The sequence below is a fragment of the Heterodontus francisci genome, chromosome 14, assembly GCF_036365525.1.
Source record: "Heterodontus francisci isolate sHetFra1 chromosome 14, sHetFra1.hap1, whole genome shotgun sequence".
NCBI classification, from domain to species: domain Eukaryota; kingdom Metazoa; phylum Chordata; class Chondrichthyes; order Heterodontiformes; family Heterodontidae; genus Heterodontus; species Heterodontus francisci.
In genome coordinates, this window is record NC_090384.1 from 43,058,683 (window position 1) to 43,084,741 (window position 26,059).

At 43.8% G+C, this 26,059-nt stretch overlaps 1 protein-coding gene across 3 annotated transcripts in view; it reads left to right on the top strand.

Moving 5' to 3' along the window:
• LOC137377286 (anoctamin-9-like) overlaps positions 1 to 26,059 on the top strand; it is a 178,331-nt gene that overhangs the window by 101,130 nt on the left and 51,142 nt on the right. For all 3 annotated transcript variants that reach the window (XM_068046833.1, XM_068046832.1, XM_068046836.1), the window contains exons 12-16: positions 1,270 to 1,352; positions 2,670 to 2,774; positions 17,547 to 17,711; positions 21,980 to 22,016; positions 25,248 to 25,359. In XM_068046833.1, the coding sequence (XP_067902934.1) occupies positions 1,270 to 1,352; positions 2,670 to 2,774; positions 17,547 to 17,711; positions 21,980 to 22,016; positions 25,248 to 25,359 (502 nt within the window). The remainder of the gene's footprint in view (positions 1 to 1,269; positions 1,353 to 2,669; positions 2,775 to 17,546; positions 17,712 to 21,979; positions 22,017 to 25,247; positions 25,360 to 26,059) is intronic.

The window sequence follows — 26,059 nt, forward strand, 5'->3', positions numbered from 1 at the left end:
TCTGGCCTCTCTGGCCAATGCCAGTGGCTCATATACATAAGAAGCTACATATATTAGTGCTGGCAGGCCCTGAACATTGCTCAGACTTTGGGTTTTGCGAAGGGGTCAGTAAGTACCCCGGGCACACAATTCTCCCATGTTCAGGAGCAGCATGTACTGCTGGAGGTTGAACACTCAGAGGTCTGTCATCAGGGTCTGATGTTGCACTCAGCTTGACACAGCAAAGAAGATCTTTGAACATTTTACGGCACTGGATCCAGTTCCTCTGGATCACGCTGGCTGCTGACGGGCTCAGCTACCTCAATCCATGCCAGCTTGGTTTCCCTGAGTGGCCTTCTTCTTTCACCCTCCGGAAAGAAGACTTCCTTCCTCTCCCTTACAGTCTCCAGGGGGACTGTGAGGTTGGCATCAGGGAATCAAGGGACTGCCCTGTCCTGGGTGCCAGGCCTTTGCCTTACCTCCTCGATCCCTTGTGGTTGCATTTTTCCCTGCAAACGACAGCCACAGTAATGGCAGTTGTAATGTGTTTAAATGGGGCCCGCACTTTAGCAGTCCTGCCTCCGTTCCCCCACCTGTGGCCACCAATTGGCCACCCAACCCCCCGCCTTCAGGCAATTAGGAGCCCGCCTCCGCAAACATCACGGGTGTGACTACTTCCCCTCCGGGGTGGGGACGGGACCTGGAAACGGTCCCAATGTCACTTTCCTGACCTTGGAAGGCAAATCCTGTCCATTATTTCTTCAATTTTCTTCCCAGCTCTGAAGTTAGTGACTCCTGTTGATGGTATATTTTACAGGCAGTAGCAGTTTAACAGTAACTCACCCAAAAAGCCTGCATCACATAAGTAAAAGCCTGAAAAGTGAGTATTAGCAGACTATTCCATTTTCACACCATCCCAGCCTGAACCTGCCCTCAACTGACAACATATGCATAGTGTCCAATAGGAATCAATGGCTAGCAATCAGGAGTAGGAACTTAGGGTGATCTTTCCCCTCCCTCGCCCTGGACACTAAGGCTAATTGTAGCCTCCCAATTACTCCAGAGCTCTGGTTAACTAACTCAGGACAGATAATGGATCAAACCTGAGGTTTTCTTGGTCTCTGTGGCTCACTAATACACCAGTTTAGTATTAGGAGAGCTCATAATACAAAATTCAGCCCACGTGCATATAATTTACACTTATTTGTCAGTTTACACTTATAATGTACCATTGTTATGAAACAATTTAGCATTACTTATTTCAATGAATATTTCTCTCTCAAAATGTAGCCACTGTATTTTTGGAGCTGTGGAAACGTGCCCGAGCAAAAACTGTCTGGTCCTGGGAATTGTGCCACTGGGACGAGGACGAGGTACTAGACCTTAACTGATTTAACCACTAACTTTGCTTTTGTGTTGTTACTTGAGAGTTGTTTAGATTACAACACTGGGCCTGATCTTGCTGGAAAAATAACAGCATATTAGTGACATACTGTTATTAATGCGCAAATCTGTCAGTAAGCTTGGGGTAAAAAGATTTAGCATAAGTTGCAAATCATTAAAACTCATGCCATTCCTCTGTTTGCCTCACACAAATGGCATCTCTCCTTCAACACCTCCATTATTTTTAAGAACTTGCTGGATTTGCACATTAATTGCCCATTAAACTGGCAATTGAAAGTTAAGGCTGGTATTAAGAGTGTAAGTACCTTTTTAAAGATTTGATGCTCTAAATGCAATGCCAATTAATCTCCCCAGCCCAGAAAGGAAACAAGTAAAATTATTGCATCCCTTTCCTGCATGTAGTAAGTTGTTCTTTGAATTTTTACATTTTATTCTTTGTCTTTTTTCTTTCCCTCTTGATCCAATCTTTCTTTCCCGATGTTTTTCTTTCTGTGCCAGATTTAACTCCAATTCACCCTCTATCATTCCTCTGTTTCTTTCACAATCCTTAAGTCTCATTGGTTAAGGAGCTAAATTGTGGTTCTGCCATTCGCTAAGGTCCCAGTTGCCACGTTGCCCTCACCATACGGTTGTCAGCTTGTACTTCCTGCAAGTTACAGTGCAAAAAGATTTCGAGCTGAAAGGTGCAGGGAAAGGTCAAACTAATGGTGTATGCCACGAGATGCCCTGCTCCAGCAAGATCTGTTCCATTACAGATCAGAATGAGTTTGTATGAAAGAGCAACAAGTTGTGTTTAATCTGCTGAAAATTTGAAGGTGTTTATAGCAGTTAACAGTAACTTCTATACTTTAAGCAACACACAAGTCCGAACGGGATCTGGTAATTTTATGGTAAATTATTCTGGTAGCTGATAATGAAAGTGGATACAGCCAGCAGCTCACAGTCTCCAATTATAAAAGCTTTGAGTCATCAACTGTGAGAGCCCTGAGTGAGCAATGCAGACATTAACTGTGAGGGCCCTGAATGAGCAATGCACAGACATTAACTGAGAGAGCACTAGGGCATTGTGTGAACAATGCACGGTCATTGACTGTGAGGGCAAGAAATTATCTCTAGACAACTATCAACTTTGAGTAAGCATGCCACTGCCGTACTTACCACACGGTTCCCCTAGAAAAGGGTGGAGATTTAATATACAATAGACAAGGCACATTTGAAGTTTGCTTAGAATCAATTTTACTATGTTAAGAGAAAAAAATTCTAAAATGATTGATTTTATACATCAGGAAGAACTGGCTCTCGGGCTAATATATAACCCTGAAGATCCACCTAAAGAATATCAACATTCGTACAAACGCACGACAATAGTCATGTTGCTGGCATGTGGTCTGGTAAGTAGATATGTAGCATTTGTGCCCTGTGACACCATGACAACCAAAAAATTAACATAAAACATTCCTAAGAAAAAAAAACGAACTATATATAAAGGAGCTGATAATGTACTATGGCATGCACACTGGACAACAAACACTGGGGAACTGACTTCGGTACAAAGGAGTAGAGGTACCTAAACTTTTAAAAAAATGGCTGCTTTCACCTCGGTTTCTTTTCCAAATAGTCCCTATGCAACTTGAGCTGTCTTCATGAGCTACAACTGCATTATCAGGAAGCTCCCTTGTTAACATAGAGGGCCTAGTGAACTCAATGCACAGTTGCGTAGCCCTCCTTTGGCCATGCTGGGTGCTTGGGTGTGCTACTGGCCTCAGGCTTCCACTCTGAGGCTGGAATTTTTCGGGTCCTGCCGACTCCGGGATGGCCGGGTCGGAAGCAGCCGAGAAAACTGAATCTGCTCCGTGCCGCCCGCTCACCGGCATCACGCGCGGGACTGATTAGCGCCCCCCTCAGCGTATTTGGCACCCGGCAGGGTGCGCACGGCCGGCTGCAGCAGTGAATTTGGAGCGGGGCCAATGTCAGCCCTTTAAAAAGGGCATACAGCAGTACAATGGAGCAGCCGCTCAGGGGAATACAACGGAGGAGGAGTTATGAGTGTAACTGCCGAGGTGACCAGCTGACTGGAAAGTGAAGAAGTGAAGGAAGACTGACAGTGCCCAGCGGCAGGAAAGGGGCACACATTTGCTGAAGAAATCCATAGTGATGGAGGGGAGAAGGTTCACCACAGCCCCCAGATTCTCAGAGGAATCTCTGCAGGTCCTCCTCTGGGTGGTGTAGGCAAGGCGTGACATATTATTCAATGCCGATGGCTGAAGAAGGCCCCCAGAAGTGACCAGGAGAGCCTGGCTGGAGGTCGCCGAGGAGGTCAGCAGCCGCTGTGTGGTACAGAGGACATGGCTCCAGTGCCGCAAACAGCTGAATGACCTGCTTCGCTCTGCCCTAATAAGGGGTACACCTCATTAATATCATTGTGAATGTGTCACGGAAGGGTCATTGCCTGCTGCATTGTATTGGGACCCAGGATGGCAGGTCTGGGATGCATGGTGATCGAATAGTGTTCAATTTGGGCACTGCACTGCAGTTGCGCTGAAATGGAACAAACCCAATGGGCGAGGGTTTGATTTTTTTGATTTAGAGATACAGCACTGAAACAGGCCCTTCGGCCCACCGAGTCTGTGCCGACCATTAACCACCCATTTAGACTAATCCTACACTAATCCCATATTCCTGCCACATCCCCACCTGTCCCTAGATTTCCCTACCACCTACCTATACTAGGGGCAATTTATAATGGCCAATTTACCTATCAACCTGCAAGTCTTTTGGCTGTGGGAGGAAACCGGAGCACCCGGAGGAAACCCACGCAGACACAGGGAGAACTTGCAAACTCCACACAGGCAGTTCCCTGAATTGAACCCGGGTCGCTGGAGCTGTGAGACTGCGGTGCTAACTACTGTGCCACTGTGTGAGATACCAAATCATATGTCTAAACTAGGTGTGCTTGTTTAAATAGAAGAGGGCTTACAATGCCCGAGAGGAGTCCTGGACTGGTGGTGGCCAGGGCAATCAGGCATACTTGACAAGTATGGAGGAGGATGCCTTTATGTTGGCAGGGGAGGATATGTCATGGCAGATGGCGAGGTTGTCGGCCCTGGTCGTCAGAGTGAGTGACCCATAATGTGGTGGGAGGGTGTTGGGGGAGCATTTTTGCAGTGGTGATTGTCTCATGCACTGAAGTGTGCTAATGAAAGTTAATTCACACAAATGTGTGCAAGCTGCAGTAAGGAACACGTGCCTAAATCTGTGGTGCTGAACAAACGGATTTTCCCTGCAGGAAAAACACATCAGTAGCCAGGAGGGTGTCCGGGGCTCAACAGTCCACTTCTGAAGATGAGGAGATCGCCTCAGAGGGTGCACCGTCACATCATCGCACCTCACCAAAGCGCCAGCGCAGAGACTTCCACCACGGTTGGGATTACTGTCTCCGCAGAAACAATGTCACTGATGGGTGTCAGCACAGCATAGCCACCGGACCAGCCACCAGAGGCAGAACCGGCCGATGCCTCACACTCTCCAAGGAGTGTCGGAGACCAAGCCAGTGCAGAGCTGGAAGTTGATGATGCGCCTCGGAGAACATCTATTCGGCGGGAGATGTTGCAGGTTCAACATGCAGTGTATGAACATCTGGCAGAGTTGCCAGAGGCGCTATGAGCCATAGCACATACCTTGGAAACTTCCATCCAGGGCATGTCAGCTGCAAACTGTCAGCCATTTGTCCATCTGGCATCATCCGTTGACAGATTGGCGGCTGCAGTGGAGGGGTCAGTACTGGAAGCCATCCGTAATCTCAGATCTGCATGTGGCAGGTTGAGACTGCTCATCACTGAGGTCGGCTTTGAGGACCAGTCGAGCCTCAGGAGGGCATAGGGGCAGCAGCCGATAGCACAAGGGAGCTCCTCGCAGGGCATTCCTGATGCCTCATGCAGCCCCTTGTTCCAATCACTAGTGACATGTCAACTGCAAATTCCCAGGGTGTTGGAGGGTGCACCTGATATTTCTTATGAGCACCCTGATATGCCGCGGCCTGCACGACCGTGAGCAGGCAAAGGACGTCTGCCAAAGTCAACAAGAGTTGGACAGCAGCCCAATCAGCCACCTGCCTCTGGTGGCGAGGGATTGTCCACACGTAAGAGCACCCGGAAACGTTTTAAGAAATCAGAGTAACATCACTCCTGGTTCACTGGGTTACCTTTTAATTATTTATTTCAATTGCACATTACTTCACTGTAAATACATTTCTGGTTTGAACATGTAACTTTACACATGTCATCCATGAGGACACATCAGACATCGTTGCCCTGCTGAAGTGGTTATATATGAGATGTCACACACTTGGGTGGGGTTCATCATGACATGATGTTTTTAATCTGATCATCTCTTCCTTTGGATGTGCGTGTCTTTACCCTCTCGCAATCCCACAATGGCTCAGTGCATGCTACAATGTGAAATGTTAGCATGGAGCGATCCTCTCAAGAGAAACGCCTGCTTATTAGGGCATCACAGGTCTCTCTTGCTCTTAATTCCAGAGGACACTCTGCTTCCTCTACCATGCCATCATCTGGGTGGCGCCCATCGTCCTCATCAGAAACTCCATCTTCATCTGATGATGCCTCACTATGATTGAACCTCCTCAATCGCGTCTCCCCTTTCCATCGCCAGTTTATGCAAGGCGCAGTAAACGTCAATAGTCCTGGATACCCATGCTGGCACGTATTGAAGTGATCCTCCTGAGTGGTCCAGACACCTAAATCTCATCTTGAGTAGGCCAATCGTTTATTCGATTGTCACTCTTGTGGCTGCATTGCTCTCATTGAAGCGTTCCTCAGCATGACTCCTTGGGATTCTCACGGGTGTCATCAGCCATGTCTTCAAAGGATAACCCCTGTTGCCAATTATCCAACCTTCCAGTCTGTCCAGGGGACTGAAAAGAGCAGGCATCTGAGAGTTTGAGAATGTATGCATCGTGGCAACTACCTGGGTACTGTGCACAGACTTGCATGATTCTCTTGTGATGATCGCATACAAGCTGAATGTTCAATGAATGGAAGCCTTTTCGGTTGATGAATGACCCTGGATGACCTGCTGGTGATCTAATTGCCACATGCATACAGTCTGTCATGCCCTGAACCATTGGGAACTCAGCTATTGCACTGAATCCTCTTGTTCTTTCAGCTGGCTGGTGTTGTCCATTTTGAAACTAATGAAATTGTTAGCACGTCTCAACAGTGCATCAGTCACAACCTTTATGCAGTGGTGCGCAGCTGCCCGGGAGACTCCGCACAGGTCTGCCATTGAAGCTTGGAAAGAGCCAATTGCATAAAAGTTTAGGGCAACGGTCACCTTTACAGCAACTGGCATTGGATGGCCACCAAGGCAGTTTGAGGCTACATCCACTGCCACCGTCTCACAAAGAAATGTCACGCTCTTATGTGATAGATGCAGCCTTCTTTTGCACTGGCGTTCTGACAGGTGCAGGTAGCTCAGATGCAGTCAGTATACCCTACCTGTTGGGTAGGCGCGTCTCCTGACATGTTCACTTTTGCCTGACACTGCGACCTGCTCTCTCTCCCACATATTGGGGAGCCACTTGACCAGCTGATTGCGCATGTCCATGCCCAGCTGTCCTTCTGTCCCTGATTGGGGCGTGGTCCTCCTCCTCTGAAGTGTTGCCTCCAGAATGCACAATTCCCATCATTGGAGTGGCTACCAGATTCAATGATTAAATCCCTTAAGTTCCAGCTGTCAGGACAGGCACACACAACCCCCTTCCTTCCACTCACTGACTCAGAACAGATAGGTCCCAAGCTGCAGTGAGTCAGAGTCAGTTGGAGCCCTTTGCACAAGCTACAAATGTTGACAATTTATAACAAACTAAAACTTTCACAGCTAGGCAAGACCAAAAGCTTTACCTGCAACACCCACACTGATTGCCTGCCCTCTGCCCTTTCAAAGTTGCCGAGTCCCTGACACGATCAGTGACCTGATTTACGGCCGTAAAATCAGACGGCCACGTAAATTTCCAGACAATTGGCTTCTCAATTACTTTAAGTGCCTTGAAATTACTTGTAGTCGGGCATGTGAGCGGAAACTCGATTGCACTCGATTTCCTGTGTCGTAAAATGGCGTCTGTGCATGATGACGCCAGGGACCCGACCCGACGGCATTGGACACCATGTCACCACCCGGACACCTCCGAACTGACCCGATTAAGATAGGTAAAATTCCGGCCTGAGTTTCTGGGGAGCCATCATTGTTATGTCTGCTAGGCATGTGGAAAAAATATAATGTGGATCTCTCAATCTGTCAGGTGCTGCTCTCTTTGACTAATCAGGTAATCATGTGGGGGATAATTTCCATCCATTTGGAATGAATACAAAACAGTTCTGTAAAGCGTAGGTGTGTTGGAGAAACTTTCAAGCCTGTTTGTGCAGACTGGGATACTTTGGTGGAGACTGTTTATTGCTTGTGTTACAACCGACCGCTCAAGTCAACGCCCCCAATCAAAATATACGATTCTGATTGTGGTGGGAGAAATGCACTGTTGATTCAATCCTGTCCCTCCACAGATCGCACAACATATCATTTTAAACTTTCCAAATTAAAGAAATATTCAGCCAAATTGTAACATCTATTAACCCCCGAATGAGGCTAACCAAACCATGTGTCTTTAGATCAACAAATTAACTGTTTAATTAGAAAAACTCAATTCTTAAACACTATTAAGATATAAACAACATTTAAAATAGAAAAAAAATAGTGTCCTTGCGTACTTACACTCCTGCCAAAGTGAAATATTTCAATGTGGAATAGTCCAAGGTTGCTTGAAGTCCTCAAAGCCGTCCGATGGGGTAAAAAAAGGCTTTTCAATGGTAGGATAGTCAGTGGCTTAGTTCAGAAGTTGAAATTATTCTCTTCTTCCAGCAATGGATTCAACAATAACAGTTCAGTAGTTAGACTAATTGGTTATTTTCTTTAAGAAATTAATTTGGCCTGACATCAGAATTCTGAAAGTATAATAAATAGAGTTTAAATAAACCAAGCAAGAGTTCTCTTTCCCTTCAGTATATGCTGGTCCAGCTGTCTGTCTGTTTCTGAGAGTTAGAACAGTCTGTTTCCATTATAAGCCAGTTCAAAGTTAAATTGTAACATTGTATTTCTCGATCTTCAATCTGAGTGGCTGTATCCCAGGCAACCAGAATGCACTCTTAGAATCACAGTCTGAGTGGCTGTATCCCAGCAATGAGAATGCACTCTTTGACTAAGTCTCTGCAGCTTGTTGCCTTAACACTCCCTTTCCAGCCTTAAAGGCACACCGCATTCTTCCCGGAAAAAAAAAACTACAGGACCGTAACACCTCCGCCCCTGGCGGAATGAAACTCCATTCCTGAAATGTGTTTCATTACAGTTTGCAAAAAATATAAATTGAAAAAAAAAAACGCTAATTTTTTTTTTCACATTTATAGGCATACACTTTTCTAAAGTATAAGACTACAGCAAAAGTTCAACCAGAACATTTTGGCTTTATATTTTCAAAAGGTTGTCCCAATTAGCCATTTAAAATTTTCAAGTATAGTCTTCCAATTGTCTCATGTTTTCCTTCCATGTGTCCCAATTGTCCATCACCTCAGCCAGGTGAACTGCACAGCGAGGAGCACTGACCACTACTGGGTTCACTATTCTCTGAGAAGTTTCTCGAGTACTCCTTCACCTGTGTGACATTACTTGACACTGGAAAACTTTGTCCGGTGTAACAGAAGTCAATTTTTTCTTACCCTGGGGTGTCAAAGAAATTTGACATTAGCTCTCCAACACATCTGTCTCTTTAAGACAAATGGTGTTGCCCACTCTCTCCATACAGTCCTTTAAATAAGAATTTGGGTAGGAGTCTGCCTTCTTTACCAGTGATTTTCTGGACTCTATGTAAAGTTTAAGCCGACCCACCAGGTTTAAGCATCAAGAACACCTGCGAATTCCAGCTGTCCTGACTAGGTTCAACTAAGCTGCCCTTCATCATGCATTGTATCTCTGCTTCCACTTGAGCCTGTCAAGAATGTTGTTTTAAAGGAATGGTTCCCCCTATTCCCACATCCTGTGTGGCTGAGGTTGTACATCCTGGCTTATCCCTACAAACTTTTGAAATGTTGTGAAAACCCTGTTTAGGACTTCACACTAAAGCCTATTGTTTAATTTTCCTAGCCAGTCTGTATTCGCTAATCGAATAGTTGGAGGTTCAATCTGAGAATTTCCTAGGCCTCCTGCCTCATCCTCACTATCCTTTTCCTTCTCAACAGTCCCAATAAGCTGACATAACTGTATTGGCTTATCCTCCTCCCTGCGATAATGTTTTGAGCATATTAATGTGACACAACCGGTGGTTCTTCCGGCAATCAGGGGTGTCAATCAAGTAATCCACCTTACCTACTCTTTTGATCACTCTATATGGGCCACTGAGCCCTGCTTTTAATGGTTCTCCCTGTAATGGTAACAGCACTTCATCCGCTGGTTGCAAATCACAGGCTTTTGCATTCTTGTCTGCCCATCTTTTCATATTGGCTTGGGATGCTTTAAGGTGTTCCTGAGCCACACCACAAGCTTTTGTGAGCCTTTCCCGGAACATAGATACGTTGTCTAGTAGCGATGATTCATTCTTTTGTTTCAAAAATCTGTCCTTTATCAGTTTTAGGGGACCTCTTACTTCATGTCCATAAACCAATTCAAAGGACTGAACCCGGTAGACTCATTCGGTGAGACTCTGGTGGCAAATAAAAGAAAATCCAGTCCTTTATCCCAGTCATGTGGATATTTGTGACAGTATGTTCCAATCATAGTTTTTAGAGTCTTGTGACATCTCTCTAAAGCTCCCTGTGACTGTGGGTGATATGCTGAAGATTTCAATTGTCTAATCCCCAAATTGACCATAACTTCTTGAAATAACCTAGACATGAAATCAGAACCTTAATCTGACTGAACTTCAAGTGGCAAACCACATCTCGTAAAGAATTGGGTTAACTTTTCTACCACGACTCTAGCAGTAATTGTCCTGAAAGGAATGGCCTCTGGAAATAGAGTAGCCATATCCATGATAGTAAGTATGTACTAATGCCCCGCTTTTGTTTTCGGCAAGGGTCCTACACAGTCTACTAATACCCTACGAAATGGCTCCTCAATCACTGGTATGGGAAATAGTGGGGCTAGTTTTATGGTAGGTTGTGGTTTTCCTACAATTTGACAAGTATGGCATGTCCTACAAAATTGTCTCACATCCTTTGTAAGTCCTGGCCAGTGATAATGTTGGCTTATACGTGATTTGGTCTTCCGAATTCCCCTATGTCGTGCAAAAGGAATGTCGTGTGCTAACTTTAATTATCCTCGTCGATATTTAGGTGGTACCTCTACCTGTTCAACAACTGTCCAGTCTTCATCAGCAGGTCGATGACGTGGTCTCCATTTCCTCCTCAAAACTCCGTTTGCCATATAATAGCCTTCTGGAACTCCTTTCACCTCAGCTTCTGACAGAGCCACCTGTGCTTTGTGGTATATCTTTGGATCAACCTGCTGTGCTGCAATGATAGACGATCTGTTAAACAACTCATTTGGATTATCTAAATCCCCAAATAAAGTTTCAGGTACTTGGCTATCTATTTGTTATGTCCCTTTTACCTCCAACAATGAATCCTGTTTAGCCATTGCTTGGGTAACTACACACGCAGGAAATATTCCTGGAACTTGTTCGTGTAATTGCTCAGTTTCCTTAATTTCACTTGGTTCCTCTGTAACTGTAGAAAAAACTGATACTTTTGATCCTGCCAAATCATTTCCTAGAAGTAGATCAATTTCCTTTACTGGTAAACTGTGGACAACATCTACAGTTACTATCCCAGATATTAAGTCACTCTCTAGGCGTACTTTATACAAAGGTACGGGTATACACTCCCCACCAATTCCATTAACTAAAACTTTAGCATTCAAGGCGCTCTCTGGTGGAAACCTCATATCTTTCCCCAGTAAGAGTGTTTGGGTTGCTCCTGTGTTCCTGAGTATAATGATAGGTTTTCCTGCTTTTTTAAAAATTCATTCATGGGATGTGGGCGTCACTGGCTATGCCAGCATTTATTGCCCATCCCTAATTGCCCTCGAGAAGGTGGTGGTGAGCTGCCTTCTTGAACCACTGCAGTCCATTTGGGGTAGGTAGACCCACAGTGCTGTTAGGAAGGGAGTTCCAGGATTTTGACCCAGCGACAGTGAAGTAACGGCGATATATAGTTCCAAGTCACGATAGTGTGTGGCTTGGAGGGGAACTTGCAGGTGGTGATGTTCCCATGTATTTGCTGCCCTTGTCCTTCTAGTTGGTAGAAGTCGCGGGTTTGCAAGGTGCTGTCTGAGGAGCCTTGGTGCATTGCTGCAGTGCATCTTGTAGATGGTACACACTGCTGCTACTGTGCGTCGGTGGTGGAGGGAGTGAATGTTTGTAGATGGTGTGCCAATCAAGCAGGCTGCTTTGTCCTGGATGGTGTCGAGCTTCTAGAGTTGTTGGAGCTGCACCCATCCAGGCAAGTGGAGAGTACTCCATCACACTCCAGACTTGTGCCTTGTAGATGGTGGATAGGCTTTGGGGAGTCAGGAGGTGAGTTACTCGCCTCAGGATTCCTAGCCTCTGACCTGCTCTTGTAGCCACGGTATTTATATGGCTACTCCAGTTCAGTTTCTGGTCAATGGTAGCTCCTAGGATGTTGATAGTGGGGGATTCAGCGATGGTAATGCCGTTGAATGTCAAGGGGAGATGGTTAGATTCTCTCTTGTTGGAGATGGTCATTGCCTGGCACTTGTGTGGCGTGAATGTAACTTGCCACTTATCAGCCCAAGCCTGGATATTGTCCAGGTCTTGCTGCATTTCTACACGGACTGCTTCATTATCTGAGGAGTCACAAATGGTGCTGAACATTGTGCAATCAGCAGCGAACATTCCCACTTATGACCTTATGATTGAAGGGAGGTCATTGATGAAGCAGTTGAAGATGGTTGGGCCTAGGACACTGCACTGAGGAACTCCTGCAGTGATGTCCTGGAGCTCAGATGACCTCCAACAACCACAACCATCTTCCTTTGCGCTAGGTATGACTCCAGCCAGCAGAGGGTTTTCCCCAATTCCCATTGACCTCAGTTTTGCTAGGGCTCCTTGATGCCATACTCGTTCAAATGGTGCCTTGATGTCAAGGGCAGTCACTCTCACCTCACCTCTTGAGTTCAGCTATTTTGTCCATGTTTGAACCAAGGCTGTAATGAGGTCAGGTGGTGAGTGGCCCTGGCGGAACCCAAACTGAGCATCACTGAGCAGGTTATTGCTAAGCAAGTGCCGCTTGATGGCACTGTTGATGACACCTTCCATCACTTTACTGATGATTGAGAGTCGGCTGATGGGACGGTAATTGGCCGGGTTGGACTTGTCCTGCTTTTTGTGTACAGGACATACCTGGGCAATTTTCCAAATTGCAGGGTAGATGCCAGTGTTGTAGCTGTACTTGAACAGCTTTGCTAGGGGCGCAGCAAGTTCTGGAGCACAGGTCTTCAGTACTATTGCTGGAATATTGTCAGGGCCCATAGCCTTTGCAGTATCCAGTGCCTTCAGTCGTTTCTTGATATCACGCGGAGTGAATCGAATTGGCTGAAATCTGGCATCTTGTGATGCTAGGGACTTCAGGTGGAGGCCGAGATGTATCATCGACTCGGCACTTCTGGCTGAAGATTGTTGCAAATGCTTCAGCCTCACTTACAGGGTACAGAGTTACTCTCTCCTTTGACAAAAATTCATTAGAACTCAGGTATTTTAATCTTAACCTCTGCACTCCTTTTAGTTTTAGTATCTGGTTTCACATTCACAGTTGTCATTAAAACTGTAGCCTGGTCTGCTATACTCAGTCAGTCTTTTCCTCTGAACTAACATTGCGTACCCCAACAAGTCCTATGGGTTTACCTTGCAATTTCCAGCACTCTGAACGAAGATGACCCATTTTGTTGCAATGATAACACTTTGGCTTACGAACCTCACTTCTACCTTCAGCACCTTCCTTTCTGAGCTGAGGAGGTGATCCTGGGGCATTCCCAGCTGTTCCTTCTTGTCCCTGGCTACTTGCCTTCCTTTCACTCTCCCACTTTCTATCCTTCTCGGGTTTATGGGGGTGATGGACAAAATAGGTTGGCTTATTCACAAGCTCAAAATTATCAGCAATCTCTGCTGCTTGCCTAGCTTTCAACACTTTCAGGTTATCTATATGAGTTCTCATTGCTGAAGGAATGGAAATTTTAAACTCTTCTGTGAATCAATTCTCGAAGGTTCTCATATGTGTTTCCTATCTTTAATGCCCATATCCAATAGTCAAAAGTAATTTGCTTCGCCCTCTCAAATTCTAAATATGTCTGCCCAGCCAATCTCCGTAAATTCCTGAAGCTTACCATGTGAAGTTTAGGGACTAACTCATCCGCAGCAAGAATAGCCGTTTTTGCCATCTCATAATCTGCAGAAGCCTCTTCAGGAAGCATGGCATAAGCTTCATGAGCTCTGCCCACCAGCCTGCTCTGAATAAGCAGTGTCCAGCTTTCTTTCGGCCATTTCATCTGGTTGGCTATTTTTTCCAAAGATATGAAAAATGCCTCTATGTCCCTTTCCTTGAACTTAGGAAGAGCCTGTATAAATTTAAACAACTTTTCACTGGGTCCTGAGCTAAATTCAGATTCTTCCTGACCCAAATTTTCCCTGGATTTAAGACTATCCCTTTGTCTTAGTTCCATCTCTTAACATAAATTCGCTCTTTTCTCTTTCACTCTCGCTCTGAAGTTCAAGTTTTCTTAATTCTTTTTCTGCCTCAAATTTTTTCATTTCTAACTGAATCCTAGCTAATATCACTGCATCACTACCGTCTTGTCTCGTGTTCCCTTTCTTGTTCTTCATATTCCTCTTCAGCTTCATCATGATCCTCACCATCTTCTTCTGCTAATTCCAGATATAGGCTATTATGTCAATTATCTCTGCTTTTTTGGCACCTGATTTCAATTCCAACCCCACGTTTGCTGCCAATTATTTTAATTTGTTCTTAGTTAAAGTTATCAAGTCACTCAGGGAAACATTCGGTTTTCCCAAAAACTCTGCTGCAACCACTAATGCCATTACAATTGTATAGGCTGTACCTTATTATACAAGAGACCTGGTTCTTTTATTTCTTTGTAATTGGCAATAGATTTAGATTCCAGCAATCAAATTTCCAATTGATATAATCCCTGATATGAGAGCTATTAAATATGATGCCAAACTCAAGACCCCAATTTAAATATGTTATCCCAGAGACAAGTAATGAATATGATTCCAAATGTGAGCCCTCCAAATTAATATATGATTCAAATCCCAGACAAGTAATCCAATTAATATGTTACGATCGCCTGTTGAAGACAAAGCCTCCAATCAAAATGTACGATTTTGATTGTGGTGGGAGAAATGCACTTTTGATTTAATCCTGTCCCTCCACAGATCGCCTAACATATCATTTTAAACTTTCCAAATTAAAGAAAGATGCAGCCAAATTGTACCATCTATTAACCTCCAAATAAGGCTAACCAAACCAGGTGTCTTTAGATCAACAAATTAATTGTTTAATTTGAAAAACTCAATTCTTAAAACACTAAGATATAAACAACATTTAAAATAGAAAAAAAAATTGTCCTTGCATATTTACGCTCCTGCCAAAGTGAAATCTTCCAATGTGGAATAATCCAAGATTGCTTGAAGTCCTCACAGCTGTCAGATGGGAAAAAAAGGCTCTTCAACAGTAGTCTAGTTCAGAAGTTGAAATTATTTTCTTCTTCCAGCAATGAATTCAACAATTACAGTTCAGTAGTTAAAGGAACTGGTTATTTTCTATTTAAGAAATTAGTCTGGCTTGACATCAGAATTCTGAGAATATAATAAATAGGGTTTAAATAAACCAAGAGAGAGTTCTCTTTCCCTTCAGTGTATGCTGGCCCAGCTGTCTGTGTTTCTCCAAGAGTTAGAACAGTCTGCTCCCACTATGAGGTAATTCAAAATTAAATTGTAAAATTGTATCTCTCGATCTTTAATCTCTGTGTGGCTGTATCCCAGGCAACCAGAATGCACTCTTTGAATTACGGTCTCTTAGTGGCTGTATTCCCGCAACAAGAATGCATTATTTGACTCAGTCTCTGGAGCTTGTTGCCGTTACTGCTCCCTTTCCAGCCTTAAAAGAAATAAAAACACTACAAGATCATAACACTTGCCACAGAGCTTACTTCTCCACTCCCAACAACACCCAGCCAGTGCTGGCTGGCTCTTCTTTGTATGTATGTCTGAGTACAATTAACTAATCAACACCCAACTCCTGTTCACCCTATTACCTTCAACTACTAGGCATTTAACATTCATTAACAGAACTTAGTAGACAGTAACAAGGTGATGTGTTCCTTCAGACTATTCCCAATGGTGAAGATGAAATTCTCCAGTTTAATGTCAATCTCTGATGCACTTTTCCATCCAAGGCGATTAATAACCTTTATTCAACATGCAATGATTGAATTTACTGCTGCAAAATCAAAGTTAAAGGTACAGCCAGCTTCCACTGTGTAAGCAACTCAAACAAATTTCACATCAGCTCACATTCCTGCATTACTCCATGAACAAGAAATACTTCACGTTTAGCTCAGACGACTACATTATACCATGCATAAGAGTACTTCCAAATTCAGCTCATGCACACTTCCACATATTATTTATACTCTTGAGTAAGTGCTCTGCCATTATAATGTCAGGAGACTCTGGTATTTTTGGGTGTTTTGAGTTAAAGGAGAGCATAATTTTTTTGTTTTGAAAGGTGTAGATAGAACTGAATATGATGGGAAATAGCCTTAGCATGCAGTAATGTATGTGCTGAGGGCCAAGATAGAGACAGGCTCGACCTAGTGTTGGCCACTTCACTGACCTGTGGTGAAGATGAGATCTCACATTTTAGCCAAGATTATTAAAGAATTTTAATGCATTTTTCATTCTTCACTAATTTTTAGTTTTAGTTTTTTTTAAAAAGTGATTTAACTGGAGGATTACCCCCCCTGAATTGGAGCAATGAAGAGTTCAAAGACAGAAGATCTTTTGTGACTGGATCGGACGGATGTAAATTCATAGTACTGATTGCAGTTTGATGGAGAGGGAATTTACAATGTTCACTGCCTGGAATGTGGCATAGTCCAGATTCTCAAGCCAAATACTGTGGATGTTGGAAATGTGAAAGAAAAACATGTCAGAAATATTCAGCAGGTCTGGCAGCATCTGCGGAGAGAAAAACTTTCAGATCAAAGAAAGTTCCTCCACATCTGCTGCCACACCTGTTGAGTACTTCCAGCATTTTCTGCTTTTCTTTTAGGTCCAGATTCTGTTTGTCCAGTGGAAGATGTGTTTTTAATTGCTGCTGTCCAATAGTGAGTGGGCCTGGACTTTTGGTATGTAGTGCAGAGTGAAGTGGGAATTTTCTGTTTGACAAGAGCTTGAACTTGAATTACAAATTAACAACAGGAAGTAAGTTTCAGACTGCTGCATTTTAGTATTGGGGGTGAGCTTGGAATCTATTGCTATCCAATAGATAACTACCTCAGGATTGTTGCTGCCCAATAGTTGATGAGTTCAAGAATATTAATCTTCATTAACAAGCGAGTCTGGGATTGCAGAGATCCAAAGGGAGTGATTTGGGGATTGTGGCTGTTGCAGTTGTGAGTGAGTTTAGGATTATTACTGTTCAACTGTGGTTGAGCTAAGGATTGTTGGTCACCACTAAATAAAAGTTGTGTATTTGACTGTCCAGTTGTGAATGAGTTGGGACTGAAGTTGCTCAATAGTGAGTGAGCTTGGTATTATGGTTGACTAATGATGGTACACGAAAAGATCACAAGCATGGGGTGGAAAACTGCTTCTGTGGTTACTCATGTAACATCTCTCATATCTCTCCCTGAGTGCTCTAATCTGCATTGGCTGTGTCAGTGTTGTATATCTTCTCCTCTGCCACCCTTATTGTTCCAGTCTTCCTTAACTATATCAGCATTGTGTTTTTTGCCAGTGTATTGGACTAACTTTCAGTGTCATTTTTCCTGTTATCTTACAGATCACTGTTATTATTGGTATTGGACTTGGAATTGTAATATGTCGGGTGATTACTGCTGTCACGCTCACAAAATCTTCATCAGACTTTCTGAGTGATCACGCCAGAATAATCGCTGTAATGGTTGGTGCCGTGTTGCATTTCTTTACGATTCTCATCATGACTAAGGTAAGAGTGAGATAAAATACTTTGTCCTTATTATTAGTACTGCATGCTGTAGTTTCATGAGATTATATTCATGTACATATTTAATGAAACCTTTGTGTATTTTGACTGTACAATGCATGCAGGAAGGGTGGACTAATGCAATTCAGGTTTCTTGCTTATTCTGGGAAGGTTCTGTGTTTAAGGGATAAAGCAATGTGCTATTGGCTCCTAGGGTTTACTTTGGTCAGACAATGTGGGTTCTGCCTACTAATGGTTTTGTCTGGAGTTGCTGCTCTGGTTTGTCTAAGGAGTAGTAGATGTTACTTGTTCCTCCTTTGACCTGATTTGGGCAAGGGCAGTTTGTCCAGTGAGCCTTCAAGAACAAGCCATCCACTATTTGCTATTTCCCCTTTTGCAGAGGCACTGTTAGGTTTGGTATCTTTTTGAGAAATAAGGAGGCAGTGTTATAGGAAAATATAAACCAAATTTTAATAAGAAAATTATTCAGATATAAGCCTGCCCTTAATTTCTTGAGTTTGGTCAAGGTTCTCCCTCTGCAGCATGTACATGACATTGAAACGTAAACGCCATTGCTGCTGAATTATAAATTGCAGCTGACAAAGTTTGGAGATTGTGAGTTCCTTTGGCTGGCAGCTGACCTTGTGTCTGCAGGTGATGTCATCAAGGAGAAATATACAGATGAGAAAAAAGATCTTTGGGGGACTCCAGAGATGACTGAGGGGCAGGAAGAGAAGCATTTTTGGAGATGCGCGACTGCGTTCAGACAAATAGTGGTGAAGCTGTGTTAAAATAGTCCCATGAAGCTGAACAATGGAAAAAAACGGGAGGATTCTGAGGAATAATGCACCTTGGTCCCAATCACAGAGGATCTTGTTAATGACTTCAGTGAGGGCAGCTTTGGTAGTGTGAGTCAGACTGAAGGAATTGAAACAAGGGGCTAGATTTTATGGTTTCTGCTGAGGCAGGGTCAGAGGTGGCTAGCACGGGGGAGCGGTGGGCCCGTTGCCGCTCTGTTGTCAAGCAATTTTCCTGGGGTGAGTTAGGCCGACAACGGTCTTTCAACCCAGAGCCAATTGAGGCCCTTAAGTGGCCTATTAATGGCCAATTAAGGGCCTCTTCCCACTGCCAGTGGGATCTAACCAGTGGCAGGGAGTGCCTTCGCCATGCAGGGAGGGCACCTTGTAAAATAAGGTGCCCTCCCTGTGGGCTTTGGGAGGGAGGTCCCTCCTTTGTGGGCAATCCGTGGCCCATGGAGGACCCCAGTTGGGAACCACTTAACCCCCCCTGGGATCCCCCTCCCCACCTCCTTGCTGGGGCCGTTTTTTTGAGGAGGGAAGTTGACGATGGCTGATGATGGTTTCAAAAGGGAGATGGACGGTGCCTGAGTAAAGAGAACTATTTAAAATGTAAGTAAGTGGGGGTGGATGTGACCATGGATAGTTGAGTTATCAGGAATTGAATGGGAAGGGGATCAAGGGAGCAGGAATCGGGTTTCAATGAAGAAATATTTGGAAAGGGCAGGGGAGAGAAGCTATAGAGTAGCAGTGCATGAGAATTGGAGTGGTTAGGTGATTGTAGGGAGGCTGGGAACAGCGGGAGATGAACGGTAGGTAGTGACAAAAGCAGCGGCATGATTGAATCATTGATGGTTGCAGGGAAGGTTGAGAAAGCAGTTAATAAAGTATATGGGATCCTGGGCTTTATAAATAAAGGCATAGAGTACAAAAACAAGGAAGTTATGACAAACCTTTATAAAACACTGGTTTGGCCTCAGCTGGAGTATTGTGTGCAGTTCTATTCGGAAGGATGTTAAGGCATTAGAGAGAGTGCAGAAAAGATTCACAATAATGGTTCCAGAGATGAGGAACTTCAGTTACGTGGGTAGATTGGAGAAGCTGGGTCTGTCCTCCTTGAAGAAGAGAGATTAAACGGAGATTTGAGAGAGGTGTTCAAAATGATGAGGGGTCCAGAGAGTATAGATGGGGAGAAACTGTTTCTAATGGCCCAAGGATCCAGAATCAGAGGACACCGATTTAAGGTGATTGGCAAAAGAAGTAACAGCGACATGAGGAAAAATTTTTTTATGCAGCGAGTGGTTAGGATCTGGAATGCACTGCCTAATGTGTGGTGGAGGCAGATTCAATCAAGGCCTTCAAAAGACAACTGGATAATTAACTGAAGAGAAAAAATTTGCAGGGCTATGGGGAAATGGCAGGGGAATGGGACTAGGTGAGTTGCTCTTGCAGACAGCCGGAAGGCATGGACATGACAGGATGAATGGCCTCCTGTACTGTAACCATTCTATGATAGTTTCAACTTAGAGACAAAGAAATCTTGATGTTGGGAGGACAGTGTGGACTATGTGGGCAAAATGGTCTGAGGTGGTGGTTTGTCATGGGAAAATAGATCCATGGGACCAGTGGAAACATGGAGATCAGTCCAGGGAAACAAAGGAGGAGTTTCATATAGGAGACCAATGGAAGGGTAGAATGACGCCCAAGAATTCAAGAGCAGGATTCAGTCAAGGAGCAATGGAAAAGTGAAGTACAGCATAGGAGACCAGTGGGGCAATGAAGTGTCAGTGAGCTTTAGCCCACAAGTCAACACAGCTGCAGAATAAAGCCCAGAAGTGGTGGAACTGGCTATTAACACATGAAAGCTTCTGTCCTCTAAGTGTCTATAATAAGTGACTACTAATTCTGGGTGATATCAACCTCTGCTGTATTGTTTCCTTTCCTCCTTGGATTGTTTTTCCTCACTTAACCTTATCTTTCACATCAAGTTCCCTCACACACACCCACAGCTACCCCTTGATCATGCCATGTTGTCCACTTGCCTACACATTCACGCACAATCTCTCCTTGCCCCCAAATAAACCATGGCTGTAGTCTATCAACAGGATGCACTGCAACATCTTTGTTTCCACCACTATCTCATCTATAACAGCGACAGCAACTTGGATTTATATATTGCCTTTAACATAGTAAAACATCCCAAAGTACTTCAAAGGAGCTTTATCAAACAAAATTTGGCACTGATCCACATACAGAGATATTAAGGCAGTGACCAAAAGCTTGGTCAAAGAGGCCTTCCGATCTCTATAATTTCCTCAAGCTCTACAACCTTCCAAGATGTAGGCACTCGACCAATTCTGGTCTCTTGAGCATTCCTGATTTTAATCACTGGATAAGCCATGCCTTCAGCTGCTAAGGCCCTAAATTCTGAATTCAGTCCGTAAACCTCTTCACCTCTCTTTTTTTTCTTTAAGATACTCCTTCAAACCTACTTCTTTGACCAAACCTTTGGTCATCTGCCAGCACAGGGTGATAGGTGAAAAGGACTTGTCATGACTTAGAACATGGGCAGCAGAACTTTGGACAACCTCGAGTTTATGAAGGCTGGCCATTAGTGCATTGGAATGGTCAAATCTAGAGATAACAAAAGCATGAAGAGGGTTTCAGCAGCTTATTAGCTAAGGCAGGGATGGAGTTGGGTAATGTTACAGAGACAGAACTAGGCAGTATTAGTGAAATCTGATAGGGATGTTCAAAATTATGAGGTGTTCTAATAAAACCAATTCCACTGGTCAATGAGTCAGTAACTAGAAGGCATAAATGTAGGATTATTAAAATAAAGGAAGGGGTTAGGAAAATCTTTTACGCACGTGTTGTTGTAACATGCTACAGTATTGGAAACAAAATTCACAATAGGTTTTAAAAAGAAAATAGATAAATATTTTGGAAAATTGTTAAAGGATATGGGGAAGAGGCATGGCAATGGGAGTAAGTGGATACCTCTTTCAGACAGCTGAAGTGAGTTGAATGGCTTTAAAATTCTATGATTCTAAAGGCCTCCTCAAAAGCTATCTCTGCAATCACGTTTTCAGTCACCTCTTCTAATTCTCCCACAAAGGCTAAATGTCACTTCCTTTGTGAAGCGCCTTGGGATTTTTTTCTTAAGTGCAAGTCACTGTTGAGGTTAAGGTTGAGGCACATCAGTGCTGTGCCTAACCTGGAAGTATTCACTCGATCCCTGAAATAGTAGGGGTTCCATTCACACAGAAGTCATTTAAAAAAAATCATGCTGTGTATGCAATTGACTGGGTGAGCTCACACACAACCACCAATGGCATGCTGGACAACTTAATAAAAGCAACTGCTAATTCTGGCTGCAAATGTATGATTGTAGATCTTTTCGTGGAAATAGCAGAGACACCTGCATTTACCTAAAATGTGGATAAATTAATTGTTGACATTTTTGTGTTCCAGATAAATCGCATAGTTGCAAAGAAGTTATGTGATTTAGGTATGTAATTTTGTAACACTGTTATAAAATTATTTGAACTCTGTACAAGTTTATACTTGTTAATGTACAATACCCAGCAAGAACTGTCTAACAACACTAAGAAAATATCTGGCACAGTCCCCAAACAAGCTAACAGATCAAATATAGCCTCAATGGCACATGAAGAAGAATTACATACACTGAAAATACAATGGGATGTGAGCTTATTGTAATTTAAGCAGCAGGCTTACCCAGGATTCCATCACTCTTATTGAAGGGGGTAAAAACAATGGCACGCTGCAGTTTGCAGTAGTGGTGGATTTAGGACTTAATAAAGAGTGATGCAAACCGAAGATCCTAGAATTTTTTTCTGAGGATCTGGGACATGTCATTCCCCAGAAGAAATCTTGATGTTTGACATTTCATTTCATGCATTTTTCATTATTTTGGAGCCTGCTGCAGCTCTGCCTTTCAAGCTTAAAATAATTTACCTTGGAATGGTTATACAATATTTTATTTTAAATATCTGTAATAAAATAAATGTGCTTGTATGGGGGAAATTTTATGCACTTCCCTGCGGTGGGTTTGGAGGTGGGGAGAGCAGAAAATCAGGTGGGGTGGTGGCAGGGATGGTGGGGGGGTGGGGGTTCCTGCCAACTTCTCGCTTCCGCCAAAATTTAGTCTGGGGCGTCAACGCTTGTAAATGGCCTTCCCACCCCAGCGCCAATTGAGGCCCTTAACTGGGCAATTAATCCCCAGTTAAGGGCCTCATCCTGCCGCCACCACAATTAGCTATGCAGCAGGTGGCCCTGTCACTGCACAGGAAGTACAGCATGGAAAACCATGTGCGTTGCTTCCCAGCTCCAGTGGGAAGGGGGAGGATCCCTCTTTAAAAGGCACTTAATGCCTGAAATAAGGGCTGCAGCATTGGGAGAGAGAAGGGCTGCTGAGAGCCACCCTCTGCCCTTGCTAGCGAGCCCCTACACCCCCTTTCCCTGTGACCCCCACCCCATGAAAGCTCCCCCGTCCTGACCTACCTGCGGCCTGGGTCTAACGCTGTTCCTGGGCCTCAGGTAGTTACTCCACTGGCATCAGCAACTGCCTCCGCAGTGGCATGCTCAGTGGAAAAGCTGCCATCCTCCAACTGGCCAGCAGTTCTCTGAGGTTCTCTGACTTCCAGAGCCAGAGTCCTTGATCCCATGGAAGGCCCCTGCTGTCTACTTATTGGCACCAGATTTGGTGGGCCTTCCGGATAAGAGGCGACGTGGGGTTCCCAGCGTCGATTTTTTCCGCATGTTGAGACCCCTGCCGCCAGCATAAAATCCTGGCCTATGTCTCAATACAGTTTTACAGGATCCATTAGCTTTCATTGGGAATCCAACATCAGATACATCATGTTAATTTGTGAATTGAAATGTTTGTACAGCATATAACTACAGTAATTCCACCTGGCAGAGAATTCGACATTCCCAAGACAAAACTGGTTTACTATCACATCAGTCCATTTCCCAGAATCCATGTCAGCCCGGAGAAAGGCAGAGGATCACCTCGTTTAAGAATAGGCTTAGGTTTACTTTCCTCACATGGTTCCTTGCTTCCTATTTGAATGTAAACAGTGCATTTCCAGCAATGAATTTTCTTCCCATACTATCACCATTGGACTCCCCAGGATGTTTCCATCTTTGACCATCCCCTTTTTCTTATCTGCATGCTGCTCTCAGTGATGTGATCTGCAGGTATGGTGTTCCTTTCACATGTCAACTGACGCCACTCATCTAACACCATACCATCTCATCCCCTTGGCTGCCTTTTTTTTAATTATTCGTTCATAGGATGTGGGTGTCACTGGCTAGGCCATTTATTGCCCATGCTGCCAGACTGCTTGTCTAACCTCAAGTTTTGGATGAGTCACAACTTCCTGTAGCTCAGTATTGGGTAGATGTCTTCAACCTGGGTCACAAATTTCATTTCCTTGCGAATGACTCTATCTACCTCTCCAGCCACTGTCTCAGGCTGAACTAGACTATTCACAGCCTTAGCGGCCTGTTTGATCCTGAGCTAAGCTATAAAGCCCACATACTATCCATCACCAAAACTTCTTCCCTCCTCCTCAGCCCCTCTGTCACTGAACCCTTTGACAAATTTCTTTATCACCTCCAGACTCCAGGAAGACACTCTCCTCACTGGCCTGCTGACCTCCAGAAACTAACTTGTCCAAAACTCTGTCACACTTATCCTGTCCAGCAGTGAGTGTCTCTCATTCATCACCGTCTTCATTGACTTGCATTGGCATCCCATCACCAAATTTAATAATTTAAAACCTATGTTCTCTTCTTTCTGATGAAGGATCACAGTCAAACCTTAACCCTCTTTTAGATGCTGGTCAATAGGCTGTGCATTTCAAACATTTTTGGTTTTTAACACCTTCATATAGGCTAGAAATTACTGTTGCCAGCTATGACAGGCAAATGCTTCATGTATTCTTCTGACATTCTTTTGTCTGCTATTTCTATGAAAAGTTTACCAATTTAAAATCCCTAACTATAGGAATTTCGCTGTATTTTTTTTAAATTAAGGGAATGCCATCATCACTCCAACTCCACTTTTTATTTTATTTCCAAATCCTGACAATCTTGCAAGTGCAGTGATAGGAATGCTTAAATAAAGCCAGTTAATGCTTTCACACTGCAGAGCAACATCCTAATTGCAAGCGGCTACAAAGAATCTAGAAGAAAATGAGCCGAGAGACAAAAAAGCCTGAGATGACCAGAAAGTTCCTTTGAGGAAACATTTCAAAAACTACACTTTAGCAGTTTCTGTTATTCTTCAAGGACAAACACCAAATAGGGAAATTTGTAACTGTGATCCTTGGAAACCATCTCCTTAAACTTTTTGTGCAATCAACAAAGGGCGTAAGTAACATCTGATAAGCTGATGTTGGTCTCCAATTAATCTGATTGTTTCTGACAGCTGATAGTCTTTCATTCTGAATAAAAAATGCTGATTTTTCTTCTTGTGAAACACAAGCAAGCTGACATGTGGATTAAAACATTGACTGTCAGCTTCAGATGCTCCACTGGCATGAATGCAATTAATACATGTTAGACAAATATGTGAGAATATCACAGTACAGTATACAGTATGTTGTTATGTCTCTCTTTCTGAGCTGTTTTCAGACTGATCGCTGGGGGATTGGCTGAATCATGGGGAGTACTGTATGTTGTGATTTAATCACCCTCTGGTGTTTTGCAGAAAGGCCACGGACCTCTTTGGCTCGAGAAAACAACTTCAGTATAAAAATGTTCACATTCCAGTTCTTCACAATGTTCTCATCCATCATTTATATTGCATTTTTTCTGGGAAGGTGAGTATAGTGGACTTGACAGATTTGCTCCATAGCAAAGTGTGTCAGTTTAAAGTCCATATGAACTATCACTCAATTTCAGTCACGGGTAGTCTCCCTAGAATCTGCCAAGTTTTGTACTGTGCAATGATAATACACAGCATGGCAAGGATTTTTTTTAACCAAATTGCTTCCCTTTCCTCTCCTGAAGGTGCTCAGTGCAAAATTGGGATTGGTTGTGCTCATTGTTTGGGCACTACGGGAGCCATTTGCTGTCCAAACAGTGTCCATTGTAAATATGCACACTTTTGGGGCGAGTCATGCTGATGCCACATTGGTGAGGGCATTAACATACACAGTCAGGGGTCGGCAACGTGTCTGTATATGGACATCAGTGTCCTTGTTAAAAGGTTTTGAGCTCCATGACTGGTAATTTCAAGGATGAGAAATTTCCCATTGGCTCCTTCTTCCAGCCCAGTCCATTTAAAAAAAAAATCGCAGCCGTCAGTTTCACAGCTGACAAGCACTCAGCGCTTCTGAACCTCAGGTAGTTTTCCGGTGGACTCCAATTTTTTTTTTTAAAAGTCCACTGGAAAACCCTGAACTTGTCCAAGGTTTGGTGCAAAGCACCTATCAGCTGTGAAACTGTCGGCTGCGATTATAAAAAAACTGACCAATCACCAAGCAGGTCTGGGGAGAGTTCCCACTCTCCGCAACTGTC